Source organism: Carlito syrichta, unplaced genomic scaffold (assembly GCF_000164805.1).
Source record: "Carlito syrichta isolate Samal-C Ts95f unplaced genomic scaffold, Tarsius_syrichta-2.0.1 Scaffold302032, whole genome shotgun sequence".
Classification (NCBI taxonomy): Eukaryota; Metazoa; Chordata; class Mammalia; order Primates; family Tarsiidae; genus Carlito; species Carlito syrichta.
Window position 1 is genome coordinate 352398 of NW_007246128.1, and position 27783 is coordinate 380180.

At 38.7% G+C, this 27783-nt stretch overlaps 1 protein-coding gene across 3 annotated transcripts in view; it reads left to right on the forward strand.

Moving 5' to 3' along the window:
• KIF16B (kinesin family member 16B) overlaps positions 1-27783 on the forward strand; it is a 292796-nt gene that overhangs the window by 229039 nt on the left and 35974 nt on the right. For all 3 annotated transcript variants that reach the window (XM_008055925.1, XM_008055926.1, XM_021711308.1), the window contains one exon: positions 18432-18515. In XM_008055925.1, the coding sequence (XP_008054116.1) occupies positions 18432-18515 (84 nt within the window). The remainder of the gene's footprint in view (positions 1-18431; positions 18516-27783) is intronic.

Sequence of the window (27783 nt, forward strand, 5' to 3'; positions counted from 1 at the left end):
GGGTCTCGAACCCGCGGGCTCAGGCAATCCACTCACCTCAGCCTCCCAAAGGCGTGGGATTACAGGCTGAGCCACCGAGCCCGGCCATTTAACATTTTCAAGATGAAACTTAAATATTAACTTGAATACCAGCTGTCTTTTCCCTGTAAAACTGGGTTTCTTTTGTGTTGCTAGGATTCATATAGTCTTACTAAGTGTTTGTTGGACCTGAGATCAATATTTATTAGGTATTTGTCAATTATTATTGCTTTCATTGGTGCTGACATTATTACCTATATAAAATGTTAATTGGCTTCCTCCAAGTGGTCTATTTGTCTGACAACATCCTAGATCACTTGACTTGTTAAAGACACAACTTTTTCAGGAAAGTCAATGGGTTGATATAGAAGGATCCTGAAAATTTCCTGGATGACTGTTTCATAGCCAAGTGGGAACATATTTTATTTACTTCACTCCTTCACCAGATTGGGCTCATTATTTATGGGGGGAAGAAAATTATTCTTGCTCTCCTAATTGCAAGGGTAAGAAAATGTTTGATGATAGTATATTTTTTAATGACACATATTAAATTCACCTAGTCATACAAGGCTCCAAAAATTTAATGAAGTAGAAAAAAGGATTGAAAGGCACACTGGAATTCAAAATATACAGAATTTGTAATAAGCTTACCAAATTAGAGAATCCTTTGTCACCTTAAAACTTTAGTCTTAGTTACAGTCTATAATCTTTTGGAAACTTTGCCTAAAATTACATCCTGTTCATTCACATTTTCTGTGGAGTTTAGCCATGTTTTCCTGGGGAGTATAACTTTAAAACAGTTTGATATGACTGTTCTCTTGATAGAGACTTTTTTCTTTCAGTAATCTTTTTTTTCTAATAATAAATTACATGTTCATGGTAAAATTTTGACATAATTCAAAGATATATACATGGGATATGACTATTTTTCTTTAATCTGACCCTCAGAGGTAACCATTTGTAACACCCACTGGGAGGTCTTCTTGGATCCCACTATGCATTCAGACTCACACAATTCCCGTAGCCCATGTACCACATCAGGTTCCCTGGGAAGGATTTTAGGAAGGAACCACTGCTTGTCAATGGGGCAGAGACTTGGAGAGTGCCTCCCAGCAGTCTTCGTGGCTGTCTGAGAGCTGTTCTCCTGGCCCCACCTCTCCCAGGTAATAGCTTAGGTGCACTGAGATGTGACCCCTGTGCACAGTTGTGAGAACAGCTGCCCTATAATTCCAGGCCACAAGGGAACCAGTGTCTCTTGTAACAGCCCATAGTCTCTACAGGGCATGCTGAGTTACCAGCCATTCCCCTCAGAGAAGCCTAAAGCTATGATTTCCCACTAGATAGCTATCTCCCCGTCCAGAAGCAACTGATCAGTGGTTGGGGGGTAATTTTTACTGAGAGCAATGTTGCCTAGTAACAAAGTTAACATATCACCTTGTCAGGTTTCCAGAATTTCGCTGATGGGCTTTTGGGTAGTTTTCATATGGTTGCTGCTGTGATTACTTCTCTATGAACATTCTTGAACATATCTTCGGATTCACGTATAAGACTTTCTCTGTGAAGAAATTTGGTAATTGCACAAGTGTTCTTAAAGACTTAATTTATGAAAAACCAAGATCAGGAAAGAATACACTGAAGTTGGGTAGGCTGAGAGCCCTGAAGACCATCACCCTAGTGAGAAGGTTTTAAGAATTCCTTAACCATTATTCAGCTAAGTCTTCTCATCTCCCTGTCTGCTCACTTCCATTTAGGTAATTATTAACTATAATGTCTCCTTCAGGAGAATGGTGTGCTGGTCAACTAAAGACTCCTCAGAGATACTTGATGTGCACTTGGGTGGTGGAACAAGTAAAGCAGTAAGGAGTTGATTATTCAATATGTCTCTGAAGAAAATAGAAGGAACATAAGACTATGACAAGCAAAATGAACTTATGAAGTGAAAGACCAAGAAGCCACTGGGTTCTATAAAACTCTGAGGACTGGATACTGGAGGCAGGGGAAAAGCAAAAGCCAAAGAAAATTGAGTTCATTTTTTACTGGATGGTGACAGATTTTGTGAATTAAAAAACTAAATGTTTTGCCCTCTGTAATACTGAAGAACTGATGAGCTGAGTGTGATCTTCAATCATATGCAAATGTTATGCCCGTTCCATTTTCAGATTCTCTGTCTGAGTGGGCTGTGTGCTCCCCACTGGGGGTGCTGTATTATTCACAGTTTTAAAAATTGTTGTTTTATTTTTATTTATTCATTTTCTTTAATCTTACCAGCTTCTTCTGGATTCCAAATAGGTTTTCCCTTTTGTTTTGAATTAATTTGTCCTCTTGATCCATTGACATGTATTATGCAAGATAATGACTCCTTCCGGCTTGGCTTTCAATTTCTGCTCCCCTTCACTGACCTTGTATGGAATCTTAATCAAATTAAAGCCTGTGTTTCAGATTCCACATCTGTAAGATGATAATGCCACAGCTAGTTTGTCAAGGATTGTGAGAACCTCAGATACAATGTGTTATTGAAAGCAACTAGGAAGTATTTATGCAGCATCTGCTGGAGACTATATCTTTGAAATTTTATCATGAAAATCATTTCTGTGGCATTCTTTTTCTGTATGGAAGCTACATATTTTTTGACTCTGTTAAAATCAGCGTGAGGCTTTTAAATATCAATCAAGTGATGTTCTCAGACACAAAACCCATTAAGTGTCTTCTTATTCCTCTGAGGAAGATCTGGATTCACAGATAAGTTACTGCTTCTATCTGGTGTCCATGAAACTTACCTGTGAATTCAGATCACAGTGTGCGAGTTTATCAAGACAGAAACCTAGCTCATCAAGAAGCTGAAAAGAGAGGAAGGGAGGGAGGGAAGGAAGGAAGGAAGGAGGGAAGGAGGGAAGGAGGAAGGAGAGAAGGAAGGAAGGAAGGAAAGAAAACGGCATCCCTTTCCACCCATGAAAATAAATAGTAAAGTCCTCATATCCTCCCCTCACCTTTTTGTGACTGTTCTAGGGTAATAAAATAGTATGACATGGAGCTGGAAGGTCAGAGTATCCCTGAGAGAGCTGCTGCTTCTAGGAGGTTCGGAGATCCCAACCCCTATCTAATTTTATAAAGGACTTTATTTTAGTACATTGAACAAGGAGTCCTCCTTTTTGAGTGCTAGAACCTAAAGAGCACAACTGTGGACTGAATGTTTGTGTCCCTCCAGAATTCATTTGTTGAAAGGTAATCTCCAGTTTGTTGGTATTAAGAGGTGGGACCTTTGGGGGTTGACTAGGTCTGAGGGTGGAGGTCTCATAAGCAGAATTAGTGCTCTTGTAGAAGAGGCATGAAGGCGCCATCTGTGAGGAACAGGGCCTTGATCTTATACTTCCCAGCCTTCGTAGCCATGAACAGTAAATGTCTGCTGTTTATAAATTACCCATTCTAAGGTATCTTGTTATAGCAGCCTTAGTGGACTAAGGCACCTTACCTCCCAGGACAGATTTCTCACAGTGAAAGCAGTCAAGCATCGAGATTGATCATCGAAGGCCTTTTTATAATGTTCTTGACTAGGAGTGATTCAGAAGCAGGTTTGTGGTGTTGTGCTTGGGGGCAAGAGAATGAACCCTGAAAATGGGACATTTTATATATCAAAATGTACAGTCATAACAAGTGCTAAGGGAACTTTTAATGTCTGTGCTTCATGAAAGTGTAAGTCACATGAAATAGCTCGTGTTACCTGTCTGCATCATAACTAAATTATCACAGTGAGTCATCAGAGTCCCTGGGTGTCAAACACAATCAGTCTCAGTCAGTCATATCCCTAAGGAGGCTCCTTTCTCCCTGCAAACCTGAGGGAGAAAAATATTTTGAGAGCCTTCCAGTAAAAATGGAAGATTGCTGTGTTAGAGAAATCATTCTGTCTCACATCTGGCATTCCCTGGGTGCCCAGTAAATACCGGTGGGAGGGAAGAAAATGATTAGGCAATAGGTTATTTAATTTGTATATGAACTTTCAGTTTGTGCTGATTTCCTTATTTTCCAAAAAGGTCAAAGAAAGAAAATAAACTGGCTATTGGCCTTGTATTGGCTTTGGACAGCTATTTGCCATCCATTATTGAAATGCATTATAACAGTTTTATAACCGGCACTTCAAGTTTAATATAAAAATTCCAAATCTTCCACCCATATTATAATGCTACCAACCAGAGCCATAGGAGCATCCAGTAAGCCTTAGATAAATTCAATTGCACCAAGCCCTCAGCCTCCTTAAATTTCTAAATAGCAAACAGCTATGCAGGCAAAAATAGGATGCTACCGACTTCCTGACCTTGTACATTATCAGAGGCCCAGGTATTTCCCTTTGTGGTTTGTATCATGTCATTCTCTTCACCTGGTAGATAAGTAGCATTTAAATCACTGCTTTCAAGGATGGGTGGAGGAGCAGTGAGCATCCAAGTTATCTGATAGGCTTTTCTAAAATATGTAGACCCAGGTCCCAAACTAGAATTTTTTTTTTTTTTTTTTTGTGTTGGAGTCTCCTGTCACCCAGACTGGAGTGCAGGGTGGCTGCTCCCGGCCACCGCAGCCTCGACCTGCTGGGCTCCAGCGATCCTTCCGACTCATCCTTCCAAGTAGCTGGAACTACAGGCACATACTACGATGCCTGGCTAATTTTTTATTTATTGTAGAGATGAGGTCTCGCCAAGTTGCCCAGGCGGGTCTCGAACCCTCAGGCTCAGGCAATCCACTCACCTCAGCCTCCCAAAGCGCGGGATTACCGATCGGTGGCTGAGCCACCGATCCCAACTAGAATTTCTTATTCAGTAAATGTGATGTGAAGCTCAGGGGTGTATCATTGGGGCAAACATTCTCCAAATGGTGCTGTCTGGGCCACTGATGGAGATGCTGCCCTGTCCTTCTTTTTGCATCTGTCTTGGGATCATTAGCTGATTTTTCATTAGTCTAGAGCACCAGATCTAAAAGGCAATTTCCAGTGACAAATAATTTTGTCAAAATTAATGACAGACCAGTTCAGACCTGGACAATGAAGACAAAATGTTGATTGCCTCTCTGATCACCAAAGACATGGACTTGTATCACACTTTCCTCTGCAACAATCAAGGAAACTTCCATAGCAGTGAATGTGGAACTTTTTGCACATTATGAAATGTCAGCACTCTGAGGGCCTTAACAATTAGATAGTCTAGTTTTTCATTGTAGAAATGAGGAATCAAATACCTAGAGAGAATTTTGTTCAAGGTCACATCACGACTTAGAACATGAGGCAAGGTTCGTGTCTCCTGATTCCTGGTCCCACGTTCTTTGTCTGAGCCTCTGTCTTCATAACCAAGTTCACATGGGGAAATTTACAGAATGCATAAGATAAGATAAGGTCTATTCCTTATGGAAATCTGTTGCATAGCAAGTCCCCATAGATGATAACTTGATAACTAGAAATTGAGTTCCTTCTGTTGAATATCATTACAGTGACAGGTCCCTGTCATGTCTTGGTCCTTGGAAGAGACAATCAGCATAGCATCATAATAAGAGATGAAAAATACACACATTTGAGTTAATTCAACTGAATATTCTTAAAAATGCAATATTTAATATTCACAGATCTGAAATATTTCTCACTTTCAAAAATTGTTGCAGAATACATGAGTGTCCTAAGTCTATGTTCATTGGCTTATGGCTGAATTACATTGATACTGAGCTTTGGGGAAAGTGAGACGTCATGTGAAAAAGTTAGTCTTTATACCAAATATAACTGGAAGTTGGTGCAGTTCTAACTACATTTCCAAGTATGATTTTATACCCAGGATGACTAGTTTTAGCAATTAGGATACTCAGTTTTAGCACTTCAGTGACACCAGAACAGCAGCTTCTGTTCATGATATGTCCTAATTGTAATCACTGGCTGCTCCATAAGGACCACCAACAAAGAATCCTTCCTTGTCTCTTCATTCAGCTGATAATTCTCAAGAATCTAGTAGGTGCTAAGCTCTGGCCTAGGTATCGAGCAGGTGCTCATAAATATTGTGTGGTATGGGCTCCATTACTCTATCCAAGTTCTAAAGGTAGCCCATTACCCCCTTAATAGTCCAACTAGGTTGTCCTGAAGAGTTGCTGCTTTATGCAACAAATTAAACTTGGAAGAGAATTGCATATTTGTGAGGATATGAGAATTGCTATTTGTGAATATATTTCTCAGTGACAGCTGTTCTTACAAGGCCTTGGGATCTGCTATTAATTTTGAGTAGTCAGAAATGCTTCCATCTAGTCAACTGTGTGAATTATGGCAGCTTTTTGATGAGTTTTCATTATTTGCATTTCTCAAAAGCTGGAGTGGCTGAAATTTACAGCCACAATGTTTCAAAAACTGCCAGTTATCATGTAGGTGTGTCTACTTGCAAAAAAGAGACTATAGCAGATTTGACCAATTAGAGTTCTATGTTGAAATTTTCTCACTAATCTTTGAAAATTGGGTATGAGTTAGATAGCCAAGCATCATAGCAGTAAAGAAAATGACTAGTAAATTAGGAATGACAGCAAAGTACACTTTTTATCAGGTGTTAGCAGAAGTCAGATGTTTTCCTTTTATTAGTAAAGACTCCACAACTAATAAAGTTCTCAGTTTTCTTTCAGAGATTTATAATTCAGTGTTAGCTGCTTAATTGTTAAAAATCATAAAAGATAGGCAAAACTTTTTATTACCCATTTTAATTTCTTTTCTTTGTTTTAAGGATGCCATTATTTAAATCCAAAGTAATAACGAGCCCATTTCTCAAAATGCCCTGTGCTGTATGTTGCCTCCAAGACCACCTGCATGTAATACAGGGTCTGGCTAAACTTAAATGTGAATTTGGCCAAGAGAGAAAGGCTTTTAATAAAAGCAAACTTTTCCATTACATCTAATTTGTCTTCTTGATGGCAGCAGACTGGCTGACCTATCTTATTATAATGTAATAAACATTGAAGTCAGGAGTTGAGCTTGAAGACTCTTAGAAGAAAATTGGGCTGTGTCAGTTCACTGGAGATCAGAAAGAGAAAAATCAACTTGTAGATGAAAATTTAACTCTGGGATCATTAAGAAATATTACAATATCAAGAAAGAATGCTGACTGTGTTTCTAATGTATATACATATAACTAGATAGATAGGTAAATGATATGCAATGCTTCCATTTTGTCAAACCTGGGATTCACAAATAATCATTACATAAAATGACTATGTTGGTTTTAAGTAACTACTATTTGGCTTATCTTACTCTTTGGACAATTTTTCATATACATTTATTTTTCAACCTAAAAATTAGAGGATTGTCAGTTGAATATCCAAAATATAGCTAATTACTTGGGTTGTTAGACTCCACGTGCATTGAAGACAGGAAAGACAAGTTTTACTGTAAGTCAGTAGACCTCAAAATTATTGATTTTATTTTTGAATGGCTTTTGTTTCAGTCCTTTTGTCTTTAGAATATATTTTATTTACTGAGTTGCAGAACAGGCTTGTCATTATACTTTTCTTTGGCCTAAGAAATGCTATTTTAATCCTCATTTGTTTGTTTCCTGTGTTTTACTCTGCATAATCAAATTTCATAATTATACAAAGTAGGCCATAGGGCTATTGTTAAACTCTCTTTCAACATTCTCTAGGCCTATCATGTCTGCCACAAATATCCAATTTATTTTACCTCAGTCATCATTTTTAACTTTAATACACAATTTTCCCATAAGAGCTCAAATGTCTTTGCATCATTCCCTACTCCTGCTATGGGGATAATGGCTATGGCAGGGAAAGATGCCATTTTAAGGGTTTTCTCATGACTACTGCATTCTCATTTGTGTCTGTCCTTTTTCTGTTTTACAGCTGCTTGAAAAGTAACATGTCTCATTATTATATCAGGCTTCATTTTCCCTCTACACATCTGAGCCTTGCTTCAAATGAGAATGTTGAAAAGATTTTACAGGAAGGTACCCTCCTTAAAAGCAATATAGCCAAGATAATAAGTAAAATATCTTCACGGTATCTCAAGTGCCACTTCTAATGCAGCACTGAGAGATTTTAATCATTAGTACCTGTGTTACAGACTTTCAGAGCTGAAAGGAAATTTAAACATCTTAGTTCAATTCCTTCGTTTCTAACAGATGATGAAACTAGAAACTAGAGAAGTTTTTATACATTGCTCAAGATTATACAATCAGGTATTTGCTGAGCTGAGAATTGAAATCTGATTGACCCAAATCTTAGGTTATTAAAAGAAAAAGACATATGGTGTTAATTTAACTGTTCCATTAAATTTGTTAAAAGAATATTCACTTTTTACTGTTTCTATAAAAATGATGCATGCTCATTTATAAAAATTTTACATAATACAAAGAAATATGAGAAAAAAGCAACAGAATACCCAGTCATTCTATAAATATAATTAATGTTACCACTTAAGTATCTAAATGACTAGGCACAGATAAAAGGATAGAGATGTAGCTTGACAAAAAAATTAAAATGAGAGTAAAGAGAATAGAGAAAAAGAATGAAATAATTTTGTATTGTATTCATTCTAGATATGCTAGTTTTAAGTATAAACATTAAATCAAATTTAATTTGAGTTTAGCAAAAGTGAAAGAAAATGAAATAAAACTGAAGAAACTGCTGAACTTCAAATTAAAGTTTCTTCACCATAAGATATAAGTCCCTAAAATATATGTGACTTTAAGAAAAAGATAATTTTAAAAATTGAAATGTTAGAGTCACTAGTTTTCAAATTATGTTTCCATTTTATAAATTATCAATTGATTCTTCTAACAGAGATAAGATTAGCTTTATTTAGTCCCACCTCCCAATTTTATGTTATTATTTTTACCTTGTCAAATATATAGCATTCATTTTCTTTTATACATACATTTTACATAATTTTCTCTTAGTCGCAAGTTTAAATAGAGGTAGTCTTTACCATGGTTTCTTCATTCTGAGATCTTTATAGTACAGTGTCTCTTAGATGGATATTTTGGTCATCTGGTATGTTTTTGAAAGGTGCACCTTAATGTGTTTTACTTGATTCTTATCTGCTTGAGAATGGCTATCTGTGGCCTCTGCATTTGAAAGACACTTTGATTAGGAATAAACTTTTTGAGCCACATTTCCATGATCACATTTTATTTTGTGTTATTTTTTCAGCTCTATACATACTAGGCTGTTTTTATTGTGTTCACTCTACACTTGTTCCTTCTACTGGAAGTTTTCATCCCGTAATGATTATTTTCTTTCATTGTTTTCTAGAGTTCTACTGGCTCTTCCATTTTTTTCTTGAGTTCTACTGACTCACTTTTTTGTGGGCATAAAGTGGATACGAAGATACTGATTCTTCTTTTTTAAATTCAGTTTTTAAAAAAAATTTAGAATAGTTTTAGGCTATATTTTTGCCTTCTGGCGTACCTTGTAATATTTTGTTGGAAGCTAAACACGATGTATTGAGTAAAAGGAACTGAGGCAGATTGACCTTTAGAGTGAAGTTTTATGTTTTTCTGGCTGGGATATAGGTTGTGTTTACTCTTTGATGTAGCTGTGGTATCTGAGGCTAAAATTTCCTCCAGTCTCCTTGCTTTGGTCTCTGCTGTTGTCTTTGGGCTTTCCTGGAGACTTTTAAAATGGGATCTGAGGCTTGTTGCTCTTTTAACTATAATTCCCTGCTCTTCAGGAGCCCCACTGATGTGATGGTAAGGTATGTAGGAGGGTGTACTCCATAGTCCTGCAGTAGGACTCGGTCTTTTATTTTTTATTTTATTTTGAGTTAGAGTTTCACTCCGTCGCCCAGACTGGAGTGCAGTGGCCGCTCCCGGCCACCGCAGCCTCAACCCACTGGGCTCTGGCGATCCTTCCACCTCAGCCTTCCAAGTAGCTGGAATTACAGGCGCGCGCTACCACACCCGGCTGATTTTTTTTGATTTATTGTAGAGATGAGGTCTTGCTGCCCAGGCGGATCTCGAACCTGCGGGCTCAGGCAATCCACTCACCTCAGCCTCCCAAAGGTACAGGATTACAGGCTGAGCCACCAAGCCCGGCTAGGATTCTGTCTTTTAAAGAGGCTGCGTTAAGTGCTTTACTTCCTCTGGGTCAGTTAAGCTCTGGCAGAACCCAAGATGGTTAAGTTCTGGTAAAAGTTTCCCTTGAGGAAAAGCCTTATGAAGGAAAACAGAGTTCTGGGAATATTTTTAAATGGTTACTTTTCCTTTCCTCCTGCTTGTTGATTTCTATGGGGATTTCCTCCCCATCTTTACAGTGAGAACTTGGTGGGGCTGCCGGAGATGAAGCTGCCAAAAGTGTAGAGACCTCCCTCACCACTAACTTCCTTCAGGGTCTTTGACTCTCATGCTGGCCTATATGGAGCCTCCAGCAACTCCTAAATTACTGTCTAAAATGTTTCCATCGATATAGGCTCCCGCAGCCAGCTTCTTTGCCAGGTAAGTTGTGATTCTCTGTGCCCTCCTGTCTGGCTCCGCAGTGTGGGGGCAGTCATTTGCCCTATGATCTCACTTCCCTGCTGGATCTACTGAGAGCTGTTGAGCTTTCTTTTTTTTTTTTTTCCCAGCTTTTTTCTTGTTGTGAGGACAGGAGTGACAACTTTTAAGTTCCTTACGTGTAGGATCAAAAACCAGAAGTCCTATTTTAGAATAATTTTAGATTTACAGGAAAAAAGAAAGATAGTACAGAGCTCTTGTATATTATAGCCAGTTTTCCTTGCTATTAGCATCTTATGTTAGTATAGTGCATTGGTCACAACTAGTGAACCAGTACACTGGTACATTATTATTAACTCAAGTCTCTCTATTAGTCATAGTTCCTTAGTAGTTATCTAATGTCCTTTCCTGTTCCAGGATACCATATTATACTTAGTTGTTTGGCTCCTTAGGCTCCTCTTGACAGTTTCTTATACTTTCTCTGTTTTTAGTGACCTTAACCCTTTTGAGAAATACTAGTCAGGAATTTTACAGAAGACCATCTCCAGCTGGAATTTGTCTGATTTTTTTTTTTTCGCCATCATGAGTCTCGGGTGATGGGCTTAGGGGAGGGAGACCACAGAGATAAGGTGCCAATAACATCACTTATCAAGGATACATACGATCAGTATGACTCATCCCTGTTGATGTTGATTGATCTCGATCCCCTGGCTGCTGTTTTTCCACTGCAAAGTTATTTGTTCCCCCTCTCCCTCTTCTCCTCTGCCTTCTTTGGAAGGATGTCATTATTCACAGCACACACCTCTGGAGTAGGGAGATAGGCTTCATTCCTTTGAGGGGGGAACATCTGTGTCAATTATTTGGACTTCTGCATAGAGACTTGTCTGTTCTTCCCCGTTGATTTATTTATTCAATCATATTTTGGGTTATGTGCCAATGCTTTTTTGTTGTTTTTTTTTTTGTCTTTCAAATGTTTGCAGTTTTGGCCATTAGCATTAGGAGTGCTTCCAGTTGCTGCCTGTATTCCTTTGAGACACCCCATACTTGTGGTGTTTTTTGAGACTTTCTTACTTTCTGACATCATAAAATGCTTCAGCTGCAACTTATGTATTCCCTGTGCCAGTTCTAGGATCAACCATTTCTCCAAGAGCTGTGTGCTTTTCCTCCTCTTTATTTCCCTTATTTTCTCTTCTTTCAGCCTGTGTGTCACATTTTCTGGTTCATTTTTGGAGATGGTTTTTGTGGTTCCTATGTGGCATGAATAATTACTGTCTGAACTCTTCCTGGGTAATGTTGGCCAGTCCTTCTTGTAATGTATGATCTTTATCTGCCTTTGGCTTATGTTTTCTTCAGTATCACCTCACCTCACCCTTTTTATTCTTAATTTTAGTTTTGGTTCCTTGTAATTATTTCTCTTCTTTAAGTGAAGTGGACTAATTGTTGTGGGCAAACACCATTGTATACAGGGGCAAGGAGGGGACAGATATTCGGGAGGAGGAAGGCAGCAAGCTCTGGTTGCTTACATGTGCTTAGAACTGTTTTGAAATTTTTTTCACCTTTGTTGTTTTTTCCCTTCAGTCTGAGCTGCACCTTCTCTTGTTTTCTGGTCTTCAAGGGATGCTGGCTATAGGGGACTGAAGCTTGCCCTCTAGCCTTTCCTCTCTCTAACCTGGAGGCATTGGCTTCTCCAGGCTCTTTCTTTAACGGCCCCACCCATGTTTCCCTGACTGGACGCACATCCCCACCTTTCTTGTCCCAGGTTTAGTCTTTGAATCTCTGAGTGTTTGGAATGCTGAGAGTTTAGCTACCTTCTTTGGTGGGTGGCTCAAGGTGCCAGAGGGCCAGGAGGTAACATGACACGATATGGACACTGGGTCGCCCTGGTCTTCCTTCGTCTCCTCTTCTGTCCAAAAGGGGTCTCTGCATGGTGCCAGACCCACTTGTCAAGCTGTGGGAGTTTTCTAGTTCAGGGACAATTTTTTCTTTTCTTTTCATTCTTTTCTGCTGTCTTTGATGTCCTTGAAGAAGGTGAGGGGAGCAAATAAAGCCTCTGCGCCAGCATCTTTAACCAGAACTGTTCCATCCATTTCTATGGTTTGAAGTGAGATTATTTTTGTTTCAATCACCCTTTTCACCAGGGACTTTCTCCATAAAAGGTATGAGGGGAAATGATGGTGCTTATTCTTTATGAAAATGAAACCTTGTAGAAAGAAAGAATGTCCCTTTTCCCTCATGCTGCATCCCAAGTATCTTGAACATTTTTATATGATTCAGAAATACCGTCATGTGTATGACTAGTTGAGGCTAGAATTGCGTGGGCTATGGAAGAATTTACCAGGACAGTTGCGAATTAAGAAAGGTAGATGTATTAAAAGGAAGATACCAAGATACACTACAAGAGAGCAGTGGGCAGGGCAGCAGCAAAGGGAGACTGACTACAAAGAGGCAGGGGCTATAGGGAAGTTTTTATAGGACTGTGTTGGGGGAAGTTATGTGCCAGATGTGCTGGAATTGCTCCTGAGGGTTGTTTGTGGTTATCTATTTTGCCAGAATAGCTGATCAATGGTCAGTTGCTTCTTGTTAGCAAGTTTTTTGCAACATTTGCAAGTTTTCCCTTGAGGGCTTCTTTCTTAACATAATTAACCCAATTGTTGCTGACCTATTTAGGTCTTATCTTCCTCCACATTTACCTGAGTTCCTTCAGAATGTAGTTGTTGTGAAAAGTATAGAACTTTGGGAACTTTAGTTTTTTGAAATATAGGACACTGTATGTCCTTTGTCCGTAGTTAAAAAGAAAATCTAAGAGGAGTCTCTCCCCTACAGATTGTCATTCACTGTTCCTGACAGTACTTCTCATGAGAATCAAATCTAGGTTATCTGCTAGATTAGGAAAAAATGAGGCAATAAAAGTGAAATTGTGAGAACATGTGATGCTCAGTTCTTTGTTTCTGTGATAGATCACTCAGTTATAGACTTTAAGTCCATCCAAGTTGCTGTAAAGTTCGGACCTTGAACACTTATCACAATACTATAAGAAAAGGATTGGCAATATTGGGAAACTATGTGGGGGGGGGGGCATACCTCATCAACAAGGGTACCTGCATAATGAACTTTTGTGTACCTAACACTGAATTGTACTCCACCTCTTTAAAATAAATTTTTTACAAAGTGAAATTGTGTAAATATAAGAAGTACTTAAGAAGAAATGAAAATATCCAGATAATATATCTGATTTTATTTTAAATTTTTTTGTTTCACATGAGAAGCCAAAAAAAACTAAAGATGTTGGTATGTACGGGATATGAATAGAGGCATCGGAAACAGTTCAGTGTCATCCTCTCTGTGAATCTCTCCTATATTCTGAATTATTGAAAAGTGTTACATTTCAGACAGCAGCACTTTCAGCAAAATGAAGAAAGTTTTTTGGCTTGGGTGGTTTTTTGGTTTTTTGTTCTCTGGGCACAATGATTTGTCTTGACCACTGGCATTTTTGATCTTGGTAAACTGTCCATTTTTGAAACTATTTAGGCAGTTTAAATAATTCACAATTTAGATATGAAACCCACAGGGGATCGCTTTTGCTGCTCTATTTTAAAATAAATGAGGCAGTCATTTTGTACTTGTAGAAAAATTAAGTTCAGGCCTCCTCTCTACCGTGGGCTTCTAAACTGTTGTAGGTGACTTAACTCTATTGTTATTTTAAGACAAGACGGGAGCCCCAATCCTGCCCTGCTCTCCCCTTCCCATTCCAGTCACATAGGAGGTCAGCTTTCAGTCCTTTCTTTCCCCATTTTCTGAGACTCATTTATTTGAGCCGAGGAAGCCAGTCAGAGTAAAGGCGATGATGTTCTTTTGTTCCTCCTGGAAGATGGGCTTGGGAGTGTGACTGTAATATCTTCTGTGTCAGCTATTATTGTTCCCCAACAGCTTCCTCTGCCACCTGCCCTGCAGTCCCAACTCTGGCTATTTTAATGTAATGTATTTTTACATATAAGATACTTCTAGCTTTGTTTTATTTTTGAGTGCTTTAAGAAACATATTCTTTTGAAGTGGCTTGGTTTAGATACAGTTGATGAGCAGTCCATCAAGGGAGAGCATTTTCACCTGGCAGATAATGCAGCCAATGGGAATTGAAGCTGCTCTGGTGGTCACTTAAAAGTGTCGAAGTTTTATGTAGGGTTAGATGAAATTGCTGATATTCAAATTTTAACTTACAGAATTGGCAATTTCTTCTTGTTCCATCTGAGCTTATGGATAACAAGGGCTAAACAGCCATGTTATGATTCTCTAAGAGGAGAAACAGAGGTAGCTTCCACTCTTATCAGTGAGAAGAGATTCATTCATGCTGCAGTTGGAGTTATTTCTGATGTAAACACAATTATTTTAATGGGAGCATTACATTTTTACACTTTGTATCATGGCCCTGGCTTTCTGCTTTGGTGTGCTCATGTCCCAGCCCCACCAATAGGACATGGACCCAGTAGCTCACATTTCTGTCATGAACCAACATTGAAACTTCTGCTCCTATCACCAACACTTGATGTGTAAGAACAGCTATCATCTTCTTATTTTTTATTTAGAAAGAAGTAAGGTGGTAGTTGAGAACTAATTGTAAATGTCCCAGAAGGGACTTCTGGGAGTTCACCTCCAGACCCACCCCACTGCCTGGCCTTCAGGACGCATGCTGACTCCTGTTGGAGCACAGGTCCTCAGCAGGGTCCTAGTGATAGCTTTTGTCGGAACTGCTGACCTCTGCCTCACAATGGTACATTTGTGTTTTCAGTTGAATATACTTAAGGAGGAATCCTTTCTTTCATCTTTACTCTATGTCCCCAAAGCCTTCACGACAGCTTCTTCCATACACCATGGACTTCCTTTATTTACAGCATTGTCACAAAAAGCCCAGAGTCAGTCCTGATGCCTCATCTTGACTTCGCCCCACCATGACGCTAAACCTTTCTGAGTCACTTAGCTCTGGACTTGCCTTCTTTAGCTCCAAAGTTAAGCAGTTGAGTATCATAGTCCTGTGATGATATGCCTAAAAGTCATTTAAAGTTGACCTTTTGTTTTCCTTCTAAAATCTGAGCAACAGTACTGCTCATAATGTATATATACAAAGTTATTTCACAGGCTGAATATTGATAGCACAAATGTTAGCCACCATATGGGTCTGGAGGGAGGACATGACTGTTGACTGTGAGGAGATGGGAATGCCTGCTCCCTACCCAGCTCAGCTGCCCGGAGACCTTTTATTGCACCGTTTCTGATTAAGCATGGGAGTGTAACTATAAATTTCCCCTGACAAACCACATCACCTCATCAGCCACATAAGAAAATGACAAAACAACCAACTGTGAAATCATGCTTGCCAAGCTTTTAGCATCACTACACCGGGCGGGATGAGGGTGGGGATAATTTGTACAGGTTGAAATCGAGGCTGGATGGAGCCCAGGAGACAAGCTCTGGCATACCTGTCTCCTCTGAGCTGCCACATGTGGGAAGTGTGTTTATGCCAGAGAGGCCAGGTTATAGGAAACCCTTTGTTCCTCAGAGCCACATCACCAGGCTCCCCAGTGCATGGGAAAAGGCACAAGGGACTGTGGGCATGCCACTTTCTTAGGAATTCCCAGATGTCTAACGACCATTTATATAGCTGAGGTCCATTCATCATTATTCACTAAATCTTCAGGGAAACCTGGTGAAGTTTAGTGTCATTTTCTGTATTTTTTTCAGCAGAGGATACTCAGGTCAGAGAAGCAGCTAGTTAGCTAGTTAATAGTCAGGCTGAGATTCAGCTGGGTCTGACTTGCCTCCATGCCCTTGGTCTTTCACTCTACCTTGAACTGATTTTAAAGTTAAGTGTCTGCAATATTGTCTGCAATATTGGGAACATTGGTGAGAAAGGAGAAGGGGAAATCTATCTCTCGGTATTACCCCAACCCTCTCCAAGATTCCTCTACTTTGGTAGAAAGAGCACTAGAGCGTGAAAGGGACAGACATCTGCCCAACTTCAAGTAACTTGCACAAAGGGCTATAAAGTTATCAAAGACAGGTTTAAGACAGTGAAGAGGGCAAATTACTCTTATTAAGGAAAAGGCAGACTACTAATTTTAAAAAGGGGCAAAAGATTTGAGCAGACACTTCCTAAAAATGATGAATCAGACGGTCAGTGAACAGCTGAAAAGATGTTCAACACCACCAGCCATCACAGAGGTGCAAACATGAACCATGGTAGAAATGACTACATACCCACCAGCATTGCTAGGATGAAGAAGACCACCGTATCAAGTGTTGGTGAGTATCTAGAGCAATCGGATCTCTCAACCTCTTCTGGTAGGAGTGTCAGCTAGTAAACCACTTTGGAAACCCCTTTGATAGTTTTGAATTACAGCTGAACACACACACACCCTACAACCCACATTTCCACTCCTGAGAGTATATCCAGCAGAAATGCATCCATGTGTCCATCAGAAGACCTATGGGAAAGTGCTCAAAGCAACACAGATCCTAGTAGACAAAACCTGAAAACTAACAAAAAACCCATTACCAAGACAGTGAACAAATAACTTGTGAAATGGTCACGTGATGGAATACTATACTACAGGAAAAATGATCAAACTGTTGCTACACATAACAGCATGGTTGGATCTTGCAAACATGATGTTGAGAAAAGGAAGTAGACATGAAAGAGTTCATACTGTATGAAATTACTTACATGAAGTTCAGAAATAAGAAAAGTGAAACTATGCTGTTAGAAGTCAGTCAGGTTGGCGTTAATTTTTGAAGGGGATGAGAGGACGTGGTTAACAGGGAGCAAGTGTGGTTCCCCAGGTGCTGGCGAGGGTCTGCTTCTTGATTTAGGTACTGACCGTGCAGTATGTTCAGAATTTGAAAATCCATCAACTCTTTCCCTTGTGATCTGAGCACTTTTCTGTTGTATATTATACTTCAGTACTGTGTTTTAAAAGTATTATACATACAGATGCTAGTCTTTACTTTTTGACTCCCACTGTGGCAATATAAATTTAAATCAACTTAGTGATTTGCATAGGCATAAAATTGGAATTTTGTGGCATATTGTGCCCTACATTGTGGGAGAAATGTTCATTTTTTTTCTTGATAATGCTTCATTGGCTTCAATTTGTCTGGGCCTGACGAGGTGAGAAGGAGAGAAATGGTAAATTTCATCAGCAGCAGCAGTTATTTGCTGCTTAGCATTATTTATCCAGCCAGAGCAATGCCAGCTAGTCAGGCTCTCACCAGATTATAAAATCCTTTCCTGCCTGGTTGTGTGTAATAAAACTTATCTTTTTGTTATGATTTTCATACCTCCAAGAAGAAACGCAGAAAAAATATGACTGTGAAATTGTAAGACCAGGCTAAAACAAATTCTGAACCTTCACTTCCTAGGAAACAAGTGGAAAAGATGCAACGAGAAGTCCTCTCTTTACCTGGGCAATCTTCACGTGCAGTTGTAGCTGGGAAAAAGGCAATATGGAATGTTAGAGAACCTTAGCAAGAATCTGAAAACTGTTTTACAAAATGTTCGGGTAGCGTGTAGGTTGAGTTTTCAAATTCTCATCTCGACACAAAACTAATTTAATTCTAGCAAGGAACGGGACTGAAAAATGAACAAAGTTGTGTTTTAAAAAACAAAAATTATAAAACACCATCTGGTCCAGAGTCTGAAATGTCGTCTGAGACAGTCTTGAGACTCGGCTCTATTTTTCCTTAGAGTTTCTGTCATCCTGTCTTCTTGTTTGACCACTGTGCATCTGACCCAAGGTTGTTGCCTGGTCTGTCTATAGTCTCACCATGAATTAACAATACAGCAAGACAGGGCCTGTGTCTTTAAACTTCCAGCCTCTTTCTCTTTTCACCCTACGATAGAAATTCCAGATAATACATTAATAATAGCCCAGCGATCATAGGCATGGTATTAATGCATTTCTTGCAAATTATGTGTTTCAGCTTGCTGCCCTTGAATTTCCTCCAAAGAAACTATTTGGAAACAAGGATGAACGTGTGATTGCTGAGAGGAGAAGTCACTTAGAGGTAACAAAATTATGGTCTTCTTTCTCTGTGTGTGTGGAAAGTGTGCCATAAGGTTGACCGGTAAGAGTTATTTCTGTTAAACACCATTATGTGTATTCACGCGTGTGAAGGTGCTGCTTCATTAACACAGAAGATGGCAGCAACAGATTATAAAGATATGATATCAGTTTATTTGAAATAAGTCCATATCTCCCTCTGGTCTAGCCAAACATTTTTCTTATTTTTAAGAAGATACATTTATTCCAAGGGTTAGGAGGCAGGATGTGAGTGAGAACTAAATATTCACCATAGACAGATGGAATGTGATAGAGGATGAGTACAAAGCTTGCTGCAAAAAAACTTGGAATTAATTAACCGAAGATTTATAGTATTACATCATTGTTGCTTTTTCAAGATAGTTGGAAGCAAAAAGACACATACCTATTTTAGTCATGGTTGGATTTCATTTGACTTATTTTAATGGAATCTTCCAAGCCAACTACATGAAGAACTCTGGTTTAACACAGCTGTTGTTTCCTCTAACTGCCTTGTTGACCATGCACATTGTTGACTGCTTTATCTAGTTTGTATTTCTTTTTTGGGATGTAGTTACTTATTCGGTTGGAGATGCTATTGAGGCTGGGTCTTTATGCCAAGACATAGACCAGTTGCTTTCTTTGATAACAGCGGGAAGCATGGTCACAGGTAGTTTTCAGTTGTTGTTCACTCTCTTGCTGTTATGAGCCAGTGAGGCAGATAGGGATAAAAGTACCAACAGCTTAGTGCCAGCAATCTCTCAGAGGACTTCTCAAAGTTCCCTTTGCTACTTCTTTAAGAGGAATAATAAGACTTGTTGGTAATGAAATCAAATAAGAAAAGATCTGAGAGAGCCCTTTCTGAGTTGTGAAGTGCTACACAGAAACTGTTTTCACTCCTAGTGACAGCCAGTTAAAACGGCTGCCCATGGGGTGCACTTGATGCCAACAAACAAGGATTAAGGAACTATTTAGAGGATGGAGGTTCCACTGAGAGCAAAAGGGGAGAAGTGGGGGACATGGAAATATTGAAGACTCCGAGATTGTTGGCATTTTAGAATTGAGATCCTCAGTGTAGAATCATTCTGAGGAAGGATGAATTTCAGGGTGTCTTCAAGTTTATAGGCATTTGAGTTAGACCACAGAGTCACACATTTGAAGAAGTCATTCATCCTATGGTGGCATGACCCTAACACCCAACTGAAGAATTTGCCTTCATGGAGAAGATGACTGTGGTGATCAAGCTCTCTCAAAAGTTTGTCTTGTACAGAAATTCTTTTTTTTTTGAGTTGGAGTCTCACTCTGTCACCCAGGCTGTAGTGCAGTAGCACCCTCATGGTCACTGCAGCCTCGGCCTGCTGGGCTCAAGAGATCTTTTTGCCTCAGCCTTCCAAGTAGCTGGAACTACAGGCATGTGTCACTATGCCTGGTCAATTATTTATTTATTTATTGTAGAGATGCGGTCTCGCCAAGTTGCCCAGGTTGGTCTCAAACCCCTAAATTCAGGCAATCCTCTTGCCTCGGCCTCCCAAAATGCTTATAGGCTTGATCCACTACACCCAGCCAGAAATTTTTAAAATAGCAATAGAACTACCGATTTCTTTCTTTCTTTCTTTTTTACCTATTTCTTACCTGCTCAGTTATCTAGACTTGTTTTTAATGGAAACACAGATAAAGATGGTTTTTAAACTTCTTTTTAAAAATACTAACAGAGAACAGATTGTTTTCATCCCTGGCTCCCCAGGGCTCTGATTAAACTCACATGGTGCCCAGCCATGCCACGATACTTGCATGCAATGTATGTGTGAGCCCACTACATGGTACACTTGGGTTTCCATTCCAGCTTCTGGAGTAGGGGAAAATCCAGGGCACTCTTTCATTCCTGGTCCTTTCAGGTGGAATCCATGTTTGTTCTTTGCTCTTTCAGCATCTTTAGCACTTGACTCTACTAAGACATCAACTGTTGATGAACCGAATTTTCTGTTAATGCTTCTGCCTACATAAGGATCCCTTCTCTTGCCTATTACTGTTACTTACTTGTGGCATTAACCTTCATAGAATGGGTTCCACATGTTGTGTAATAAGCACTTACATTTGAAATTCAATGCATTTCACCTAATGTTGACTGTTAAATCTTAACACATTATCTTTTTGTCAAGGACTGAGCATAATTCATCTTCACTTTAATGGAAAATTAATCTAAGATTTTTACATTAATTCCTTGTGACTATTGTGACATTTCTTTTGATCTTCTAATATCAGAAATCACTGCCAGATTCCATGGATTTTCATATGAAAATTAGCACAGTTATTTCCCCTACTCTTCCTATTTGATGTAATTCAATAAACATTTATTTAGTTCCTAATGCATGCTGGAGACTGTGCTAGGTGTCATACAGAACACAAAGACAAATGAGATGTTTCTTTCCCTCTAAGAACCTATGTTTAAATTCTTCTATGAAACTTTACCTGGAAGTATAATATAAATACATAAACACATATAAGAAGATAGATTTTGGTATAACACATTGTACTAGCGAATACACATGAAGTTTGCTTAAAAGATCTGACCAATTATTTATATCCAGGAATGCAATTTATAAACCTTCTCACCATGGTAGAGCATATAAAGCAATGTTTTAAGCAAATAATCAATTGAGTTTTGATTTTCCTTGCTGTTAACATATTTCCAAAATTTGGACCTTATGTTTCAGTTTATTAGCAAAAAGTATAAAATGTTTTCACAGTAAAGACATAGACACCATTTTAGCACTTATCAAGTTATAAAAGTTAAATCTGTTAAATAATTCCTTAACAAAATAATGAGTAGGAACAGAAACTTCGAACTGGTGAGATGTTTTGGAAATTAATTTTCTTACATTGGAAAGAGGAGTATTCATTGTGTGTCTAGGGGTGGTGGTGACAGTGTAGGGGCCAGGGATTGTGGCATTTAGCATATGGCATTCTGTGTGACTGTGTATGTTGTGGGCAGACCCTGTCCCCTAGAGCCTGATACTCTGCCAATAACACTCCCCACATGTGACCTGCTTCCCTGGCTTCAGGAATCCTGTCCTCCGACAGTTGCCCAGGTGGCAGGTAAGGCAGTGGCACTGTCTAGAAAAGAATGCACTCAGCTCTGCCTGATGAGTTATTTTGAACAAAAGGTGCTTTTTACTGTCTTTGAAGCCAGATACCTTGACTATGAGGTTGAGCTGTAAGAAACTGCCATTGTCAAAAGTCAGAAATGGCAAATGTCAGCAATTTCATGTGCTTTTATGTAATACCTGCTTTCTCACACTCACTTGGTATTTGCTAAGTAACAAGCATGAGTGAAAAATGCTTATAATAGCCTGTCCTTTATTCCTCCTGACCAACTTGTGAAGGGGTTCTCTTATTATCATCATTTTGCAGGAAAGGAAGTGTCTAAGAGGTTGGAGAGGGTCACATGGCAAGTAAGTGGCAAAGCCTCGGTTCACACTCAAGTGTCTTTCAGAACAACACCTTCTCTTAATCGTCATACTCTACGTTTGAAATAAAATTGGACCTTCCTATAAAGACATGACATTTCTTTTTTAAAAAAAGATGTGGGGTACAATTCAGAATTAGGTATACTATACAAGTGGTCATCTTACAGTAAAGTCTGGGCCTCCCTTTGGTCCCCAATTGGCCTAGTTTGAGATCAAGTACCATTATTGATACTGTGTCCCACCCCACCCCCCAGCAGTATCCCACACTACTGCCAATCCCTTTTTTATAGTTTTATGGTAAATGTTCAGGGTCCACTTATGAGTGAGAACATGTGTTACTTGATCTTTGTTTCTGTGATACATCACTGAGTATGATAGACTCTAAATTCATCCAAGTTGCTGCAAAGTCCATATGTTTGTCCTTCTTTATGCCTGTGTAATATTACATTGTGTATATGTACCACATTTTTTAAAATCTAGACAGGCAGCATGGTTGATTCCATGTTTTTGCTATTGTGAATAATGCTGCAGTAAACATGCATGTGCAGGTATCTCTTTTGTAGAATGATTTGAGTTCCTCTGGGTATATTCCCAGTAAAGGAGATTGCTGGGTCATATGGAAGTGCAATGTCTAGTTCTTTTAGAAATCACCACACTGTAAGAAATGCCATTTCTTTTGAAGAAACATGATCTCCCAGCATTTCACCACAACGCCAACTGAGATCCATTATCTAATTATTTATTCTTAAATACCATTCCATTTATCCAGCAATTATTGACCACCTACAGTGTGCCAAGCAGTGATCTAGAACTGAAGAAACTCTAGTTAACAATACAGTGGCTCTTTTGCTCATCTCTTGACCATGGCAGTAGGGATGGTTTTTATTTATAATCTTATAATTTTTTGTTTAAGGAAAGATGTTTGTTGTGATTGTTGATTTTTAAACATTCACTTCATGGGTAGTGACTCTCAGTTGCTTTTGGCTTTATTTGTGAAATGTCACATTTTTCTCATGCAGATTTATTTTGAGAATATGTCAAATTCACCAAAGCATAAAAAAGGGCATCCTGTGTGCATTAGTAAAGAGGATAAGCTCAGAATATCTTTTTTATGGCTTTAAATATTATATGTATTACCTAAAATATACATACTTATATATACACATACATACATAGTCTATAAATATGTATATACAAATGGATATCAAATTTAGGTCTAATAAATACAGTGTGGTCTGTAGTATTTATTAGCAATAGCTAAACCACATGGCTGTAGAATATGCTGTTTCTCAAATGGTGAGTGATAAAGAACCAGTTATCTACATTCCATCACTTAACCGTACTTTCTACAGTGAAAACTATTTACTAGACACATGAAATAAAAAGGACATACAAATACAAGCACAATTCTTTTTTTATTATATATAGATTAAATAGACATAAAATTACTCATTAAGGTGAGGTAAAAGCGTCTGAAACACAGACCACACTTTGAGTAGCACTGTTCTGGAATATCCATGAAACCTCACTGTCACATCTTTAACTCCTGTCACTTTTTTGCTTGTATCAAAAGCCAGGCATGGTGGCATGCACCTGTAGTTCCAGCTACTTGGGAGGCTAAGGTGGAAGGATCTCCTGAGCCCAGAAAATCAAGGCTGCAGTGAGCTGTAATTGTGTCACTGCACTCCATTGTGGGTGACAGAATGAAAACCCAGCTCAAAAAAAAAATAAATAAAAAGGATAGGTTCGTGTCTCCAATTTTCCCTATTATTCTCTTAAGTACTTGCAGGTAGCAGGATCCACATCTAATTCAATTCTTAATTTCCCATGATACTTCATACATGCTTTGCCTTCACTGAATTATCAGAAAATCTGCCCATATTGGCCCCAAATTAATGAGTTTTCTGTTTTGTTTTATTTTTGCTCATTGATGAGAGGTGCATTTTGGGTTACTAATTACAGAGAACATTATTATCTACTTGGAAACATTTTTGCTAATCATTTTTAATAATCTATCATTTCAAGGACTAACTGTAATTAATGAAAACAAGTGAAATCCTCAAAAACCATAAAGCTTTCCAGAATAATACAGCCACCTTTTGAAGTTTTGAAGAAAACTGGAGCACGCAGCAGCCCCAAACCATCTCTATTTCTTCTCCATTTTTATCTCCTTAGCTAAAGCATTATTAAGATAAGTCAAAAGAAATGTGGCGGCTAGGAGTGTGGGCCTTGGAGAAGATCACCCCAGTCTTGAATCCTGGTCCTCTTTTGGAGTTGTTTAATGTCACTGCTTCAATTTCCTTTTCTGCAAAATTAGGACAATAATATACCATTTCCTAGAGTTCTACTGAGAATTAAATGAGATCATGTACATAACACAGAATCTCCTACAGAGAAACACACACTCAAAAATGTTAGTTGGTACCGTGATAATAGTGAAGATTGTGGTGGTGATGGTAGTGGTGATAATGATGATAATGATAATGACAATGACGACAATGACAATATTAGAGTCTTTTGGCGCATTTCAGGTGTTCTAAGAACCAAGAAAGTGCAAAAGAGCACCACCCCCCAGCGGTCATAAAGTGTAACAATATGAGTATCTCAATTTGTTACATCTACTTGTACAATCAATTTCTGAGAATGAAGAAACTAACATTGTAACAGCAGGCTTCCTGCTGGTGAAGTTTGCTCCTCCAACTGGCCCTCACTTCCCCTGATTTAGGACTGGGTATGCTTTGTGATGCCATATCTAACCTCCACCACCATCCCCGTGGCCCTGCTGATCCCTCTCTTGTGCTAAAAAATATGGAACACTTCACGAATTTGTGTCATTTTTGTGCAGGGGCCATGCTAACCTTCTCTGTATTGTTCCAATTTTAGTATATGTGTTGCTAAAGCAAGCACAATTGTGAGTATTCTTATTCATACTGATACCTGGAAGATACTAGAACTCTCACTGTAATAACCTTTCAACCTATAAAATTGTCATCTGCAAAGCAGAAATGGCTCTCAAAGGGTTTAATTTTGGTGGAGCTGTTGTGCAATGTGGAAAATATTAGACACATAGGATCCTTATGAATAGAGCACAGGTCCACCATATTTACACAACTGTTAAAATGGTTGGTTCTCTTGGCATGTCTACCAAGTCATTGACTATAAGACTGCTTACTGTGAAGTCCTCTATTGACCCGCTGTGTCCTCTGCTGAACTGGTATATCCCCTGGGCTTCTGCTATGGAAGAAGAAATAGGTGAGTGTTAGTGTGTTTCAGTTAGCACCCCCTCCACCCCCAGGAATACACCTGTTTTTTAAAACGTTAGATTGATTGACTCACTGCATCACGAGAGGACATATACCAAGGAAGCTGTAGGAGCATCTCGCTAAGAAGGTGCTAAAAGAGGTTATTGTAGGATTTGAGTTTGTGTTAGGTAATTTGGTGGAGAGTGCAAGAAAGTAGGGCTTTGCTCTGGATTGGATGCTGGGGATAATTCTATGATTGTACACATTAATAATTTTTATCTAGAAAGCAAAAAGTAAAGAGTGAGGTTTAAAATATGATTGATAAGTCAAGATATGAAATCAGCCTAAGTGTCCAACAATGGATGAATAAAGAAAATATGGTATATACATACAATGGGATAGTATTCAGCCATAAAAAATAGAAATCCTGTCATTTGCAGCAACGTAAATGGAACTGGAGGTCATTTTAAGTACAATAAACCAGAAAAGAAAGGAAAATACTGTGTTCTCACTCAACTCCTTTAGTGGGAACTTAAAAGGTAGCTAGCTAGAATGGGGTTTACTAGAGGCTTAGATGGGAAGGAGGGAGGGGGAAAGAATGAAGAGAAGTTGGTTAATGAACACAAAAATATAGTTAGATAGAAGGAATACATTCTGGTATTTGAGAATACAATAGGAAAATTATTTTTAACAATAATTTATTGTATATTTCAAAATGGCTAGAAGAGAAGAATTGTATTATTCCTGACACAAAGATAAGTGTTTGAAGTGCTGGCTCTCCCAGTTATCCAATTTGATCATTATACATTGTATACAGGTATCAAAAAATCACATATATCCCAGAAATATGTACAACTAAGATATCGCAATAAGAAAGAAAAATATATTTGACTAATTTAAAAAATAGCAGTATATTAGCAAGGATAAGGGGATATTTGATAATATTCATAGTATGCATAATGTTCATGTTTTTGGTTTTTTTATTTTATTTTAAAGATGTGGGATATAATTCAGGATTAGGTATACAAGTGGCTATTGTACAGGAAGGTAAAGTTTGGGCCATCCTTTGGTCTTCACTTTCTGATTTGAGATCAGGTACCCTATTGATTTATGTGCACACACCCCCGGGCAGTGTCCCACTACTATCAATCCCTTTCTTTTTCATATTTTATTTTAAAGATGTGGGATGCAGTTAATGATTAGGTATATAAGTGGACATTGTACAGGTAAAGTTGGGGCCTCCCTTTGGTTGACACTTTGCCTGGTTTGAGATCAGGTACCCTTTTTGATGTTATGTGCCACCACCATACCCTCCCCCCCGGCAGTATCTCACTACTGCCAATCTCTTGTAGTATCGTGGTAAATGTTTGGGATCTGCTTATGAGTGAGAATATGTGGTACTCAGTTCTTTGCTTCTGTGATAGATCACTGAATATAACAGACTCTAAATCCATCCAATTTGCTGTAAGTTCATAATTTTGTTCTTCTTTATGGCTGCACAATATTCCATCATGTATATGTGCCACATTTTTAAAGTTCACCCAGTTTTGTTGGGCAGCACAGTTGGTTCCATGTTTTTGCTATTGTAAATAGTGCTGCAATAAACATGCATGTGCTGGTATGTTTTTTGTAGAGTGATTTAAGTTCCTCCAGTTGTAGTCCCGGAAGGGAGCTCACTGGATCATATGGAAGGTCAATTTCTAGTTCTTTTAGAAATTGCCACACTGTTTTCCATAGAGGTTGAACTAGATTGCATGCCCACTAGCAGTGTAGAAGCGTTCCTTTTCTCCACATCCTTACCAGCATCTGTTGTTTTCTGTTTTATTAATGATAACCATTCTTACTGGAGTTAGGTGATATCTCAGGGTGGTTTAGATTTGCATTTCTCTGATGATTAGTGAAGCTGAGCATTTTTTCATGTGTCTGTTGACTGCTTGTATGTCTTCTTTTGAGAAGTGTCTATTTATGTCTTTTGCCCACTTTTTAATGGGGCCGTTTGGTTTTTTTTCCTTTCAGCACGTTTGAGTTCCTTGTAGATCCCGGATCTTGGGCCTTTGTCAGATATGCAGTTGGCAAATATTTTTTTCCCTATTCTGTGAGCTGTCTTCTCTCTTGATGGTTTCTTTTACTTTGAAGAAGCTTTTCAGTTTGATAAGGTCCCACTTGTCTATCTTCTCTCTTATGGCATTGGCTTTTGGGGTTTTTATCAGAAATTGTTTGTCTATTCTAATTCTGTAAGGATGTCCCCTGCATTTTCTAAAGTTCTTAAAGTTTGGGGTTTTACATTTAGGTCTTTGCTCCATTTGGAGTTGATTTTCGTGTATGGTGATAGGTAGGGGTACTGTTTCAGTCTTCTGCACATAGTCAGTCAGTTTTCCCAGCATCATTTAATGAATAGGTTCTCCTCTCCCCAGTAGTTGTTGTTGGAGGCTTTGTCGAAGATAAATTGGTTGAGAAATTGAGGTTTTGCTGCCAGAATCTCTATCCTGTTCCGTTGGTCTATATGCCTGTTCTTGTACCAATACCAGGCTGTTTTGATTACTGT